The sequence below is a fragment of the Bombina bombina genome, chromosome 6, assembly GCF_027579735.1.
Source record: "Bombina bombina isolate aBomBom1 chromosome 6, aBomBom1.pri, whole genome shotgun sequence".
Classification (NCBI taxonomy): Eukaryota; Metazoa; Chordata; class Amphibia; order Anura; family Bombinatoridae; genus Bombina; species Bombina bombina.
This window is the reverse complement of record NC_069504.1, coordinates 430,023,782-430,039,696: the sequence shown is the minus strand read 5'-3', so window position 1 is coordinate 430,039,696 and position 15,915 is coordinate 430,023,782. Positions and strand designations below refer to the sequence as shown.

General features: G+C 40.4%; 1 protein-coding gene across 2 annotated transcripts in view; it reads right to left on the bottom strand.

The window, feature by feature from the left end:
- Positions 1-943: 943 nt before the first annotated feature.
- The window catches only part of KIF3A (kinesin family member 3A), a 132,564-nt gene continuing 117,592 nt past the window's right edge, over positions 944-15,915 (bottom strand). For both annotated transcript variants that reach the window (XM_053717183.1, XM_053717184.1), the window contains one exon: positions 944-3,811. In XM_053717183.1, coding sequence (XP_053573158.1) covers positions 3,763-3,811 — 49 coding nt within the window. In that variant the 3' untranslated portion in view covers positions 944-3,762. The remainder of the gene's footprint in view (positions 3,812-15,915) is intronic.

Here is a 15,915-nt window from a genome sequence, read left to right as displayed (position 1 = left end):
TACCTCCTACCACCTCTCAAAAGTATTCCCAATAAGCCCCAGAGGTCACCTTATCTTAGCTCTTTATGCTCTCACATTTGTTTTGTATACTATTCATTATTAGCTCCAGAACACGACCTAATGTAAATATCCTAGAATATGCAGTTCCAGCCCAGTCCTTATACTCCTTAACTCTCTTTATGGCTCCTCTAGTAGATTACCTTCCAAGATCATATAACTAGAACCATTCAACCTTATACAGGCCCTATATATTCCTTTATGGCCCGACTTATTTACATTCTAAGATGTTCTCAGATGTTCATAAAACCTGACCCAGCATTGATCATTGTATTTTTCCTTTAGATCCTTAGATCCCTAAGTTGAAATAAGTAGGACACGCCCCCCATTCGTCCATTATTATACAAGTGGGATATTTTACACAATAATAATCCTAAGTAGCTAACATTAGATATAGTGATTACAATATACATGGTCCTAGAGTGACCAACATAGTAGTTGCTTAGCATTTATATACTAAAAGAAAAATGAGGTTCCATTTATGATTGTCTAGTTCTTCCGTTGTTCTCTCTTCTAATTTAGATATTTAATGTTATAAACAATAGATGGACTTACACTTTTCATACACAGGTACATGTTCTCTCTTTATTGCTCTATAAGTAATTGAGATATATGGAGCTCCTGAACCATATTTGTGAAGTTATATACTAGTTAATTATTATTCAGCCTAGATCTCTTCAGGTCTTTAATCCTCTGGTTTGCTATATAGTAACTTGCAAAAATACATTTACCTGTATGTATTAATGTTCTTATATGAGAAGTCAATGTATATTCCTTTATTATATGTCTGACAAACTCTGTATTTTCCTTAATGTTGTTTCACATAACCTCAATAAAAAACTGTTATTAAAAAAATATATATATATTTAAAATAATAGACAAATCATGACAGAGTACAAGTTGACTTTATTTAGAATACTCTATTAAATTCACACAACACAGATCTGTTAGAACGGAGGCATTCAATTTTAGGTAGCGCTAGAACTATCCAAGTCCCATAGTCATGACAAACAGGACTTCCATAATATTTTGGTATATTTGTATACTCATAATCTGGTGTACTGCAACAAACCTTTTCCCTTATTTAGAGAACCATTGAAAAATGACTGAAATGACAGCCAATAATTGTGTTTTATGCTAAAACACTCAACATCAATCAGTGTAGTCATACAAGATATGCTATTGGTTTATAAATAAGTGCAATAAATAAAAATAATCATGAACAGTAATTTGTTTTCAAATTGACTGTGCAGCATTCTGTAACAAATGGAGAAATTACATTAAATGTCTTACACTATTTTGCAGGTTAACAAGTAGCTGTTTTCACTTTTAAACATTTTGCTGATAATCAAAAGCTGTGGCTGCACAAAACAGTTAAATTTCTTAACATATGATAGCAATCACAAGCAAACGTTTTGCTATACAAAAGTTAGAGGGTGATCATTTTAGGTCTCCTCATAGAATAACCATTATTACAGTATTACCACATATACTAAACAATCTGTTCTCAGTTTAAAATCACATAAATGTATACAAACACATATGTTGATGAATACTCCAGAAATGATAAAGCCGCTTTTTGTAAAAAGCACTTCATGCGTTAGTAGAAGATCGCTTCCCAAAATGAAAGTTATGGAATGATAACCATTCCTATAAAGTTTGGGACTGAGGTCAAAGCATCCTGTGCACTAAGTGCTTCACTGAAACAAGGAGGCCTGGCGGTGGAGCTTTATAAACCTTGTCTGTATTGATCTGTGGACCTTAAATTCCTAACGGCTGTGCCTTTATGAAAAGTGTATTTAAAATATAAATTAAGATATATGGTCATTCTTTAGGGAGTTCTATATTAAACACAATCTATTTTTGTATACCTGGGAAAAAGATATAACCCAAGTTAGTCACTACTGTATTTGCTGATTTGTGCACCTACCCATGTGACTACCTGAGTGACTAGCAACACATTTCAGTGGTGTGTGTCCAGCTCCCTTTAGCTGTGAAGCTTTTAAGCAAGCTGGATACTGACTCATATTTAATGTAAAAATCTCAAATTGAAAATACTGTTGAAATCATATAGCATAATGAGATAAGTTTAACATGCTAATACACCAAAAATAAAAGTAACTATAAAAAAAGACTGATCAAAAGACTGCAATATAATGAAGTGCCTTAGTTAGTAATTGTAGTCAAAGGTCAAAGTTCATATAAAACAGTGGAACAACTTGATTTCATTTTGCACTGTGGCACTATATCAAATGGTATAAAACCCTGTTCTCTATGGCTGCAAGCATGCAAGGAATTTTGTATCAATCCTAGGCAAATTTAATTAATTCATTCTGCTTAAGCAAAGACATCACGACCTTGCCTGTTTACACTCTTGAGTACAGTAGCTGGACTCCCTAACATAATAGTAATTTTTAACATCCTATATAGTTAGGGTAAATTGTGTACACATCATTTATATTAAATATTAAATTAAATACAATTGACGGTTTTAACTAAACAAATGTTTGCAAATATTTCCATAACATACCAGTGTATTACATGGTTAGTTCTAGTTAAGATTAACAGTTATATATAATACAGAGGCTTTTTTTCATTATCACCCTGTATTATTCTTTATTTTAAACAGGTTCTTTATCTAGACAAAAAGAGGAATTTGCACAGCAATCAAATTATTAAACCAGCATGGTATCTGACCACACGGGCGAAGATCTAAACATCAGGTAAAGTTAGGGATAAAGTTTGGGAATAGGTTTAACGCATAGAATTCCAGAAAGGGATGTGATTCATGGAATCCAAGAGGGTAATGGAAGCCACTTCCCAGGAGCAATGATGCCTGCAACATTGCTGAAGTCACATTCTGGACATGTTAACACTGCAGCAATAGAGACATTGCAGTTTGGGAGACATTCCATGTACAAAATGTGTCCTGCTATCAAAAAATATACAAATAATATATCCTATGTAAGATGACAACCAGAATATGCCCTAAAGGTCAGTGGGAAACAGTAGCAAACACCATTCTCATATATGTACATTAAATACCTTGTTTGACCAATTGTGTATCACCAACAGAGAGAGCCTGTTCAAGATATTCTTTTAGTGAAAGAACTAAAAATAGAGTGGTTACTTTAACTGGAAGTAGTGAGAAAAGTGATGAACAGCTACATGTAGAGTTTAGGAGCAAGCACAATGGTCCAAGAATTGTCTTTTGAAAACAATTCACAGCAGTCCAGAGATTGGTAAACATATTGCCTTATTTCATAAGTGTTTACTCAACATATCCAATAAACTGTTCCCATCATATAATTGCCTTGATGGTTCCCAGCTTGAAGTTTATATGTATGTATATATGTATATAATACATACATACATGTATATATGTATGCATGCATAATATAATGTATATGAATACATGGGAAAAAAACATTAGCAGGCACCCATGAATTGAAACAGTTCATTTTAAAATGTATACTATTCTTAAAATTTGGCTAACAGTTGTCTAGGTAACCCAAATTCATTCACAGCTCAACAATCACGTATTAGTAAAATGTCCTGGTGCCTGTTAAATTATATCCAGAAAAGCATTCCCTTACTAAACTTCACAGGCAATCACAATGAAATGTATATTCCATTTGTAGGCTGGTTACTACACCAACACACTTAATTCATTCAGGTTCCACATCTTCATCCAACAGAGAAGAGTTACTGAAGTAATGAATCGATCACAGCTTCTGGCTTTGCAGAGCGTTTCCTATTAAAATACAAAATTACAATTTAGGAAATAGGATTTTTTACAAATGAATGATGACATGCTTAAAACACCACGTTAAATGGAAAATTGATGTTTGCAAATTGATTCTTTCTTGTTAAGAAAAAAAACATAAATTTATGCTTACCTGATTAATTTATTTTATGGTGGTGAGAATCCACGATCCATTACTCCTGGGAATTACTCCTTACTCTACCACTAGGAGTAGGCAAAGATTTCCAAACGCAAAACAGAAAGAGAAGCAGTCTGCCAGGAACAAACAGCAGCTCAATAGCTTGTTCTATGGCACGGTTGCCACCTGGGAGTAGTTTCTTTCTGCCCAATTGTGCTTTTCACAGAGGAAAACTTTCCTGTAGTATATCAATCTGATCCCGCAGACATGGTCAGTCCAGCCCCGAAATACCAGGCAATTCTCTGAACAAGGAAACCGGCAACCCCAGACGAATGTTTCTCCCTTCTCTGGGCCTCGTCAGTGAGGTGCAGCCATATCCCTTTAAGCACAATGGGCAAGGAGTCCACGTCTGGTTTCCCCAATCACCCTTAGGGAGACTATCCCCAGGGTCATATTACATATGCAAAACAGAAAGAGAAGCAGTCTGCCAGGAACGAACAGCAGCTCAATAGCTTGTTCTATGGCCCGGTTGCCACCTGGGAGTAGCTTCTTTCTGCCCAATCGTGCTTTTCACAGAGGAAAACTTTCCAGTAGTATATCAGTCTGATCCCGCCGACATGGTCAGTCCAGCCCCGAAATACCAGGCAATTCTCCTCTGAACAAGGAAACCGGTAACCCCAGACGATCATTTCGGCCTTTTCCAAACCCTAAGAGCCCTAAAAAAAAACTTCCACCTCACACATACCTCAGTCAAAAATATAGCCAAGCAAATTGAGGTAAGAAAATGGAATAAGAGCCATAAAAGGAGCACGGAAAAAAATACGTGCTAAAGAAAACATTAATCCTAAAAATAGCATAACATAAGGGTGGGGCCTCGTGGACTCTCACCACCATTAAAGAAATTAATTTATAAAGTAAACATAAAATTATGTTTTCTTTCATACAGGTAGTGAGATTCCTGGGAGCTAATACCCAAGATGTGGAGTCCACGAGTAATAACAAAGAAATTAACTCCACAACCCCAATAAGCCATGTAAATCAAAAGTTTCAACCAAGAGGCCAAATAAACTTTCTGACCTTTCCTAGGACCAGAAAAAAAAGAACAACCTAGAAGGTTGTCTAAAGACTTTAGTAACATCAATGTAATATTTCAATGCCCTAACAATGTCCAAAGTATCCAAAGATCTTTCTGAAGCATTCTTGGGTTTAGGACAGAAAGAAGAAACAACAATCTCTCTGCTAATGTTAGTTGAAGAAACAACCTTAGGCAAACAATTTAAAAGAAGTCTGTAAAACTGCCTCATCCTGATGAAAAATCAAATAAAGAGGATCACAAGAAAGAGGAGATAACTCAGAAACTCTTCTAGCAGACGAGATAGCCAAAAGAAATAACACTTTCAAAGACAGCACTTTAATATCCACCTTATGCATAGGTTAAATAGTAGCACACAAAACCCTTAACACCCAGTTAAGACTCCATGGAGGAGAAGTTGGCTTGATTACAGGTTTAATACGGAGCAGAGCCTGAACAAAACCATAAATATCAGAAAGATTAGCAATCTTCCTGTGGAACAAAACTGAAAGAGCAAAAATACTGGCAGATAGGACCTTATCCAGACCATCCTGTAAGAACTGCAAAATCCTAGAAACTCTGAAAGAATGCCAGGAAAAACCCTGATATATACACTATAAAAAATAAAGGACTTCCAGACCTTCTGCTAGATTCTCCTAGTTACAAGTTTACAAGCTTGAACTAGGGTTTCAATCACAGAATCAGGGAAAACCCTATGTCTAAGGACTAGATGTTCAATTCCCATGCCATCATGTTCAGAAACTTGAAATCCGGATGGAAAAATGAATCTTGAGACAGAAGGTCTGGCCACAGAGGCAAAGGCCAAGGAAGACAGTTGGATATTTGAACCAGTTCTGCATACCAAATCCTGCAAGGCCAAGCTGGGGCAATATATCTTGGAAATAACTCTGGGTAGAAGTACCAGAGGAGGAAACAGATAAGCAAGCTGAAATGACCAAGGAACTACAAGAGCGTCCACTAACTCTGCTTGAGGATCCCTGGACCTCGCAAAGTACCTGAAAAGTTAGTTGTTCAAAAGAGAGGCCATCAGATCTATCTCTGGGAGACCCCAAAGTTCCACAATCTGATCGGACACATCCTGGTGAAGAGACGTCTCCCCTGGATGTAGAGATTGATGACTGAAAAAGTCAGCTTCCCAGTTGTTCACCCCTGGAATATGAATTGCAGAAACTAAACAAGAATTGAATTCTGCCCATGAGAGAATTCGGTACACCTCCCTCATGGCTAGGGAACTGTGGGTTCCCTCTGATGATTGACATAAGCCACTGCTGTGACATTGTCTGTCTGAAAACAGAGATGAGATTCTCTTTTCTACAGAGGTCTAACTAGAATATTCATAGGTAACCTCACCCCTCCCAACGATCCCTAACTTTCTGTGCTCTCAGAGTCTCCAAACAGCTCTCCAAACTGAGAGACTTGCATCTGTAGTTATCACAGTCCAGGTAAGATGAACAAAAGAACTCCCTTAATAATAAACGGATGCTACAGCCACTAAGCCAAAGACTGACTTGTATTGGGATCCAAAAATATATTTTAAGACAGCTAAGTATAGTCTCTGCACCTTTGACGAGGCATACAAAGCTGAAGAGATCTCATGTGAAAACAAATAGAATTGCATCTGAACTGCAATCATAAGACCTAGAACTTCCATACAAAGAGCAACTTAGGGAAAAGAGAGAGACTGAAGGTTCAGACAAGCTGACACCAAGTTTAACCTTCTCTGCAAAGTTAGAAAGACTATTTGAAATCCCCCAAAAATGTACCTTTGTTTGAGAAAAATTGATCCTCCAACCATGTTATTGAAAAAACAACAATGGTTGGTTGGTGTGAGATTCTGCTAAAGGAAAAGACAGAGCTTGAACAAAGATGCCGTCCATTTATGGACTCACTGAGTTCTAATCACAGACAAAAGGGCACCCAGAACTTTTGTAAAAATTCTTGGCGCTGTAGCCAGACCAAATGGTACAGCTACAAACTGAAAATGCTTGTCCAGAAAGTGAAACCTCAGAAACTGGAAATGTTCTTTGTGAATTGGAACATGATGGTAAGCATCCTTTAAATATATTGTTGGCAGAAACTGACCTTGCTGAGCGAAAGGCAGAATAGTCTGAATAGTTTCCATTTTGAAAGATGGAATTCTTATAAACTTGTTCAGAGCTTTCGGATCTAGAACTTGTCTGAAAGTATCTTCCTTCTTTGGAACAATGAAGAGATTTAAATAAAATCCCATCCCCTGTTCCTGCAAAGGAACTAGAAGAATCACTCCCATAGCTTCCAGACCTGAGACAGACTGGAAAAAAAGCTTGAGCTTTTACAGAATTCCTTGGAACATTGGACAAAAAAAACATTCCTCTGGGAGGCCTTGTTCTGAATCCTATTTGATATCCCTGAGAAACTCTATTCAGAACCCAGGGATCTGGAACAGACTGAAATCTGCACATTCATGCAGATTTGGTAGAAGGGATAGATTTCTTACCCTGCTTAGACTTGTTCCAGTTAGCACTAGGTCCCCAGACTGAGCCAGAAGTGCCTTGCTTCTAAGCAGAGGAGTCAACATTTTCTTCCTTTTCTGGCGAAAGAAACAAAATGATTAGGAGCTCTAGATTTCCCTCTGGACTTCTTGTCCTGAGAAAGAAAAACCCTTTTACCTCCAGTAACAGTAGATATTATAGAATCTAAATCAGAACCAAACAACTTCTTTCCCTAAAAGGAAAGGGATAATAATCTGGATTTTGACACCATATGAGCACACCATATGCCAACGACATGCTTTTGACATTAATTTTCTTAATATCAAATACAGCATCACAAATAAAATAACTGGTATTTTTGAGTAAACCCAAAATATTAGCACTAGCAGAGTCATCAGAACACTGATCTGAAAGACTACACAACCAGTAAGTTGAAGCAGCAGCCACATCAGCAATAGACATAGCTGGCCTGAGCAAATAAAAGTCTACGAAGACTCTAATTTTCTATCTAAAGGGTCATTAAAAGAAGTACTATCTTCCGAAGGAATAGTAGTACGTTTAGCCAGAGTGTAAATGGCCCAATTCACCTTAGGAACAGTTTCTTATAAATCAACATCAGCAGCAGGTAAAGGATATCACTTTTTAAACCTTGCTTATCATCAGAAACGTTAAGGTTTTTTACCGCTAAAGTAATTAAAACCTCTTTTAAAAGAGAAGGAAAATGTTCAACTTCGAACAAAAAAAGAGGAAATATAAAGGTTCAACGTCAGTTGTAAGATACTTTATCACCAGAGGAAACTTCACATCTGAAGACATAACAGTATCCCTAGTTTCAGGGCACATAGAACTTGTAGAAGGTAAAATCTGAACTGACCTTTTATGCTTGTTTGAAAACAGGAGAGCAGCAAGCGCCTCAGAAACTGCAGCCCTGATAAAAAAATTCACAGTAGGAGAAACATTATCAAGATTCACCTGTAGTGAACACACAGAAGGTTGGCCTGATTGCATTAATATTTCAAAGCATGAGTCACATAAGGCACCTCAGCTGTTTTACAATAAGCACACCTAATAATGGTAGAAAGATATTCAGGGGACTCATTTGCTGCCCAACTTACCCCCTGCGCTGAACTAGGTTATTTGCCGTGTCTCACGGCATCTGAACAAGGCTCCCATTGGATCCAATGGAAGCACGCTAGATTGCTTCCATGTAATGCAAGCGCAAGGTCGTGTTCGCATTGTGCTTAACTTTTTATACCAGTGCACATTTGCGTGCGCTGGTATTACTGAGTGGAGCGCAAATATCACACTCACGAAAAACATAAATTATGCTTACCTGATAATTTCCTTTTCTTCAGACGGAAAGAGTCCACAGCTGCATTCATTACTTTTGGGAATTCAGAACCTGGCCACCAGGAGGAGGCAAAGACACCCCAGCCAAAGGCTTAAAAACCTTCCCCACTTCCCCCATCCCTCAGTCATTCTGCCGAGGAACAAGGAACAGTAGATGAAGCATAGGGTGAAAAAAGGTGCCACAAGACCAAAAATAACCGACGCCCCCCAGAAAATAAAAACACGGGCGGGGATTTGTGGACTTTTTCGATCTGAAGAAAAGGAAATTATCAGGTAAGCATAATTTATGTTTTTCTTCATAAACGGAAAGAGTCCACAGCTGCATTCATTACTTTAGGGAAAAACAATACCCAAGTTATAGAGGACACTGAATGCTAAAATGGGAGGGTACAAAAGGCGGCCCATTCTGAGGGCACCAGGCCTAACACCCCTACTACAGAAACCTAGAAAAAAATTTGAAAAAGGAAAAGGCCCAAGGACACTGACCTGCAGATAGTCCATAAGCCTTGCTAGAGACCGCAGTAACTAGACACGACTGAGCCAAGAGCCTCCAAGAGACACCGTCAACCGGCAGTCAGTCTCCAAACAACAAACCCCTTACTAGAGAAAGGGATCAAACCGCCAAATTCTCCAAAAGGGAGAAAAGAAACAGAGAAGACATCCATCAAGGATTCCCGAGAACCCAAATAGGGCCCAAACGAGCCCCAAGAACACCGGCGAAAAAACCCAGATGGCCAAGACAACCGAAACCCAACCGGTCTCATAGAACAAGGGAGGCAACGCCCAACCATAGTTTGCTCAAAATCCACGGGACAAAGACCGAGAGATTGAAAAAGAGAAGAGAATCTTCCCAAACAAAGTGCATCCGCACCCTGGAAGGTAACTGAAGACGAGAACTTCAGAAACCATTAAGACAGTTCAGAATATCCAAATATTCAAAAAACGTAACCTCGTGCAGCAACTCAGATAGGGAAACCCCTGACGGCAACCACCTGAAGAGTCAGAACACTGCACGCTGCTGTCATCCGAAGATGAATCTAGAAATTTGAATATATGCAAGCAAATGGAAGCAGATGAGGTTAGGTTCAAATCCTAACCTACGGCCTGCTAGGCATCCAGCTAACCAGCGGATGCCGCCAGTCCTTCCCACAAAATCCTAATTGTGGAAAAGAAGCAGAGCCCCCAAGGAAGGCTTAGCTCATCAAACCACGATGCCAGAGGACAAAATTTGCAGAGCAACAGATCTCAAATCCTGCTCCAAACACTGGACCAGCCCAAGCGACAGGCAAGTCTGAAAGACAGGGGAAACAAAAATGACCCCAACCCCTAAGCCCCCCATGGAATGGAAGAATGTGGTAAATTATCCACCCCCACAGAGCTCGGGTGCCAACCCTATCGCTCCTTCAAAACATAAGGTACTTCCAAGAAGAACCCCCTAGGGCATAAGGTACTTCCAAGAAGAACCCCCTAGGACTTGGGGTAGAGAAAAGTGCAAAATTAGATCTTTAAAAAGACCTAGCACAACTCTCCTTAACAGCCTTGACACAGAGTATATTCTCCAAAAGCTGGTCAAACAAGCCACAGAGCAGCAGACTGTTGCCTCACCTAAATAAAAGGCACTTTGAGAGAAGCCCGAACCCCACTTCTGAAGGAGACAATCTACCCCCCTAAAGGGGAGGGCACAGATAAACGGCACACATGTCCACAAGGAACGTGAAAGGCCGTAGGCCGAATGAAGATTATCCAGATCACCACCGATGATACAACAGTGAAAAACTCCCCTTAAAAGGGAGCACACTCCTAATGACAAAACAGCCCCCATTGAAAACTGGGTCGTCCTGAACCAGTCTACAGGATCATAAGTCCATAAGGATCCGATATAAGAACCCTATAACTGGGACCCAGAGCTGTCTTAAAATGAACGACACCTCCAGGGAGCACAAGATACCCCATCTGAAGTTTCAGAACTCACCGGGGATCACATCCGGGTTAGACCGGAGAAACGGGCACATCACTCACTCCTAAATTCCCAGACCAAAGGGAAGAGAACGCCCCTAGCAGGAGGCTAACTCCCCACCAACAATGTGCAAGGCCGTAGTCATGCAAACTCTTCTAGAGCCCAAAGGCCCCAAGGACTACACTCACGAAGTCCAAAACTAAGGGAAATAATTACAACAGCAGAGATCACCCAAAGAGAGAGAAGACAAAAAACTAGTCTCCATAATCCTCTCAGATTAACCTTTCGGAGGACCACCCCAAGGAAGAAGAATGCTGAGCATCCCAAATCCAGGCGGAACATCCCCTAAGCGAAAGGAGACAACAGTCTATCGTCCCTAATATGGAACTATGAACTCCCAGAAGCAGAAAAGAGCCGCACAGCCCTAAACGTCTGCCAAGAAAAAATGGACAAAGTCCAAACAGTTTCGACCCTAAGGAAGAGACCGCAAGAGGGAATAAGCCCTAAAAGGACAATCCAGAGGAACCTTGAAAGGCAAGATCGCCAGGAACTGGCTGCACGAAGGATCTAAAACCTTCAAATTCTAACCAACAACGGGAAGGAAACACTCAGGATCCCGAATCGGAACCAACAGAGGATGTCGGAGCGGATCTCAACGGAGTCCCGGCCACTAGATTGAAAGGCTAATGAGGACCGAACACGATCCTCCATGCTCCTAGACAAACCACGGATCATCAAATCCTCCCGGAATGCTAGTTGAAACTTGTAAAACAAAAAACAAATAATAGTGGGACCACTCGGCGCCCTAACCGGACCAGCCAGGCATAGCAGGCGCCATGTGTCTTAAATAGGCCTTAAAAACAGAAGGATTTGTACCCAGTCAGGAGAGCCTGAAACCAAGGGCCCCATACTGACAAGGCCACACAGTCACCCCCTAAGAGGGAGAGATAAACAACAGACAAACATAGGAGTAAAACACGTCCTATTGATTCCAGAGAAGAAAATTCACAAAGTAAATATTATAACAAACATGAGCTTTAAACCAAATAAAATCCATCATAACCGGATTAACATAAAATATAAGGCAATTCGTAGGTTATCGCCCAGGAAGAACGGATACTCCCGCAGGACCAGCCCAACAGGAATCTGAGTCTTCCAAGCTCCGAACTGGAAAGATACTCAAGAAACAAGACTATAAAAAGATTACTTCATCCCCTTATGTCTAATCCTGCATGCCATTCACATCGGAAGACTCATGATCCACCACCCCATTAAGAGTGGGATCCTTCAGCAACGCCAAAACGTGCCTTAGTAGAACACGAAGGCGCGCCAGTCTATAACGAAAGGCAAAACTTACCTCAGCCGGGGCAAACGAAGACCCTAGCCCCGAAGGTTGACCCCCTGAAGTTTGGGTTACCTGCATACGTAGTAAGAGTTGGTTGTAGGGAACGCGCCTCGCGGGAAGCAGAATCCCCAGAGACAGATGGTTCAGCAGGCCCCTGGTTCCCCGATCCCAAGGAACGGAGCACTCTAAAACGGCATTCGGAACATAACTGATGGACATGTATCACCCGGGCCAATTCCTATTCTTCGCAAGAAGTAGAATCAGACATCCGTCTCCCAAAAATCAGAATCCTCCATAACTGAGATATTGATAAAAAATGGACCAATAAGAAAAATGGAAACGGCACCTTACACCCCCAATGGCTGGGGCACTCACCACCTCCTATGAACCAGACACCAGCGAAACAGAATTTCTCCGTTGCCACACGGTCAGGAATACGGAAATGGAGAGCTAAAACGTGACCACGTCCGGTCACAAGGGGTACCGGTGCAGTCCATGAAAAAGTGCGCCCGACCGTAAAGGCTGCTTCACTTGCAACAGGCCGTTATGATGGACATGTATCACCCGGGCCAATTCCTATTCTTCGCAAGAAGTAGAATCAGACATCCGTCTCCCAAAAATCAGAATCCTCCATAACTGAGATATTGATAAAAAATGGACCAATAAGAAAAATGGAAACGGCACCTTACACCCCCAATGGCTGGGGCACTCACCACCTCCTATGAACCAGACACCAGCGAAACAGAATTTCTCAGTTGCCACACGGTCAGGAATACGGAAATGGAGAGCCAAAACGTGACCACGTCCGGTCACAAGGGGTACCGGTGCAGTCCACGAAAAAGTGCGCCCGACCGTAAAGGCTGCTTCACTTGCAACAGGCCGTTATGTTCCGAAATAACCATGAGCCCAAATATCACTACACATTAGCAGACAGAATCATATAACAAACATGATTAAAAAAAAACCTGTTCAATAACCCCCTCCGAAGATATTAACCCTTGATTCCAAGATACAAAAGGAGCCTCACTGAGACCCTGTATTTAAGTTATTCCCGCAAGGCTGTAGCCTATCGGATAAACTGTTGAAATTACAAGACATCCATTATGAAAGTAAAATGATCTTAACAGAATCTACGCCATGGAACAGGAACACGGCCCTTCAAGTGTGACAGATAGTAGCGTCGCTTCTGCCATGGACTTGAGTGAATAAAGCCGGCAGCGAAATTTGTCAACGCTGATTGCTTGTGGAGTTGTTAATCTAAGTCAGATGGTTTCGCAGGAAGACTCTACATGCATCTCCGGACTCTTTCATCCATGCTCTCACTGAGAGGCTGACAGGACTACTTAAAACTCCAGTCTCATTCCGAAGAATACTATACTCTCCATAAGAGACTATCGAAAAAACTTCTGACATTTCTCTGCCAACCTCCTGGGACGAAAGGCAAAGAATGACTGGGGGATGGGGGAAGTGGGAGAGGTATTTAAGTCTTTGGCTGGGGTGTATTTGACTCCTTCTGGTGGCCAGGTTCTGAATTCCCAAAAGTAATGAATGCAGCTGTGGACTCTTTCCGTTTATGAAGAAAATGCAATTTTGCTCTCCACTCGTAATCTAGGTCTTAGTTTGTAATTTCCCTTTAAGTTAGTTACATAGGTAGGAAGCAAAACATGTTATTTTGGGAAGACTTGTTCTTTCTAATCTGCCGTCAATATCTATGTTTCTACGGTTCCGTATCTTGGATGCCTAACTAGTGCAGAATTATAAGAGGAGGTGAAAATGTATGTGTCAGAAGAAAAAGTAGAGAGAAGGTAACCTGAAAGACTTGCATCTGTTGTGATCACAGTCCAGGTTGGACGAGCAAAAGAGGCCCCCAGAACTATACGATGGTGATCTAACCACCAAGTCAGATAGTCGAACATTGGGATTTAAGGATGTTAATTGTGATATCCTTGTATAATCCCTGCACCATTGGTTCAGCATACAAAGCTGGAGAGCTCTCAAATTAAAACGAGCAAAGGGGATCGCGTCCGATGCTGCATTCATGAGACCTAAAACTTCCATGCACATAGTTACTGAAAGGAATGACTGAGACTGAAGGTTCCGACAGGCTGAAACCAATTTTAAACGTCTCTTGTCTGTTAGAGACAGAGTCATGGACACTGAATCTATCTGGAAACCTAAAAAGGTGACCCTTGTCTAAGGAATCAAATAACTATTTGGTAAATTAATCCTCCAACCATGTTTCCGAAGAAACAACACTAGTTGATTCGTGTGAGATTCTGCAGAATGTAAAGACTGAGCTAGTAACAAGATATCATCCAAATAAGGAAACACCGCAATACCCTGCTCTCTGATTACAGAGAGTAGGGCACCAAGAACCTTTGAAAAGATTCTTGGAGCTGTTGCTAGGCCAAAAGGAAGAGCGACAAATTGGTAATGCTTGTCTAGAAAAGAGAATCTCAGAAACTGATAATGATCTGGATGAATCGGAATATGAAGATATGCATCCTGTAAGTCTATTGTGGACATTTAATGCCCTTGCTGAACAAAATGCAGAATAGTACTTATAGTCACCATTTTGAAAGTTGGTACTCTTACATAGAAATTCAAAATTTTCAAATCAAGAACTGGTCTGAATGAATTTTCTTTCTTTGGGACAATGAATAGATTTGAATAAAACCCCAGACCCTGTTCCTGAAACGGAACCGGCATGATTACTCCTGAAAACTCCAGGTCTGAAACACACTTCAGGAAAGCCTGAGCCTTTACTGGATTTGCTGGTATGCGTGAGAGAAAAAAATCTTCTCACAGGAGGTCTTACTCTGAATCCTATTCGATACCCCTGAGAGACAATACTCAGAATCCATTGATTTTGGACAGAATTTGTCCAAACATCCTTGAAAAATCTTAATCTGCCCCCTACCAGCTGAGTTGGAATGAGGGCCGCACCTTCATGCGGACTTGGGGGCTGGCTTTGGTTTCTTAAATGGCTTGGATTTATTCCAATTTGAAGAAGGTTTCCAATTGGAAACAGATTCCTTGGGGGAAGGATTAGGTTTCTGTTCCTTATTTTGTCGAAAAGAATGAAAATGGTTAGAAGCTTTAGATTTACCCTTAGGTCTTTTATTCTGAGGCAAAAAACTCCCTTCCCCCCAGTGACAGTTGAAATAATCGAATCCAACTGAGAACCAAATAACTTATTACCTTGGAAAGAAAGATAGCAATCTAGATTTAGAAGTCATGTCAGCATTCCAAGATTTAAGCCATAAAGCTCTTCTAGCTAAAGATTTAACATCAATTTTGATGATATCAAAAATGGCATCACAAATAAAATAATTAGCATGTTGAAGCAAGCAAACAATGCTAGACAAATCAGAATTCAATTCTTGTTGCGCTAAATGTTCCAACCAAAAAGTTGATGCAGCTGCAACATCAGCCAAAGAAATTGCAGGCCTGAGAAGATGCCCAGAATATAAATAGGCTTTCCTTAGATAATATTCAAGTTTCCTATCTAAAGGATCTTTAAAAGAAGTACAATCGTCCATAGGAATAGTAGTACGTTTAGCAAGAGTAGAGATAGCCCCATCAACTTTGGGGATCTTTTCCCAAAACTCCAATGTAACTGCTGGCAAAGGATACAATTTTTTAAACCTTGAAGAAGGAATAAAAGAAGTACCAGGCCTATTCCATTCCTTAGAAATCATATCAGAAATAGCATCAGGAACTGGAAAAACCTCTGGAGTAACCACAGGAGGTTTATA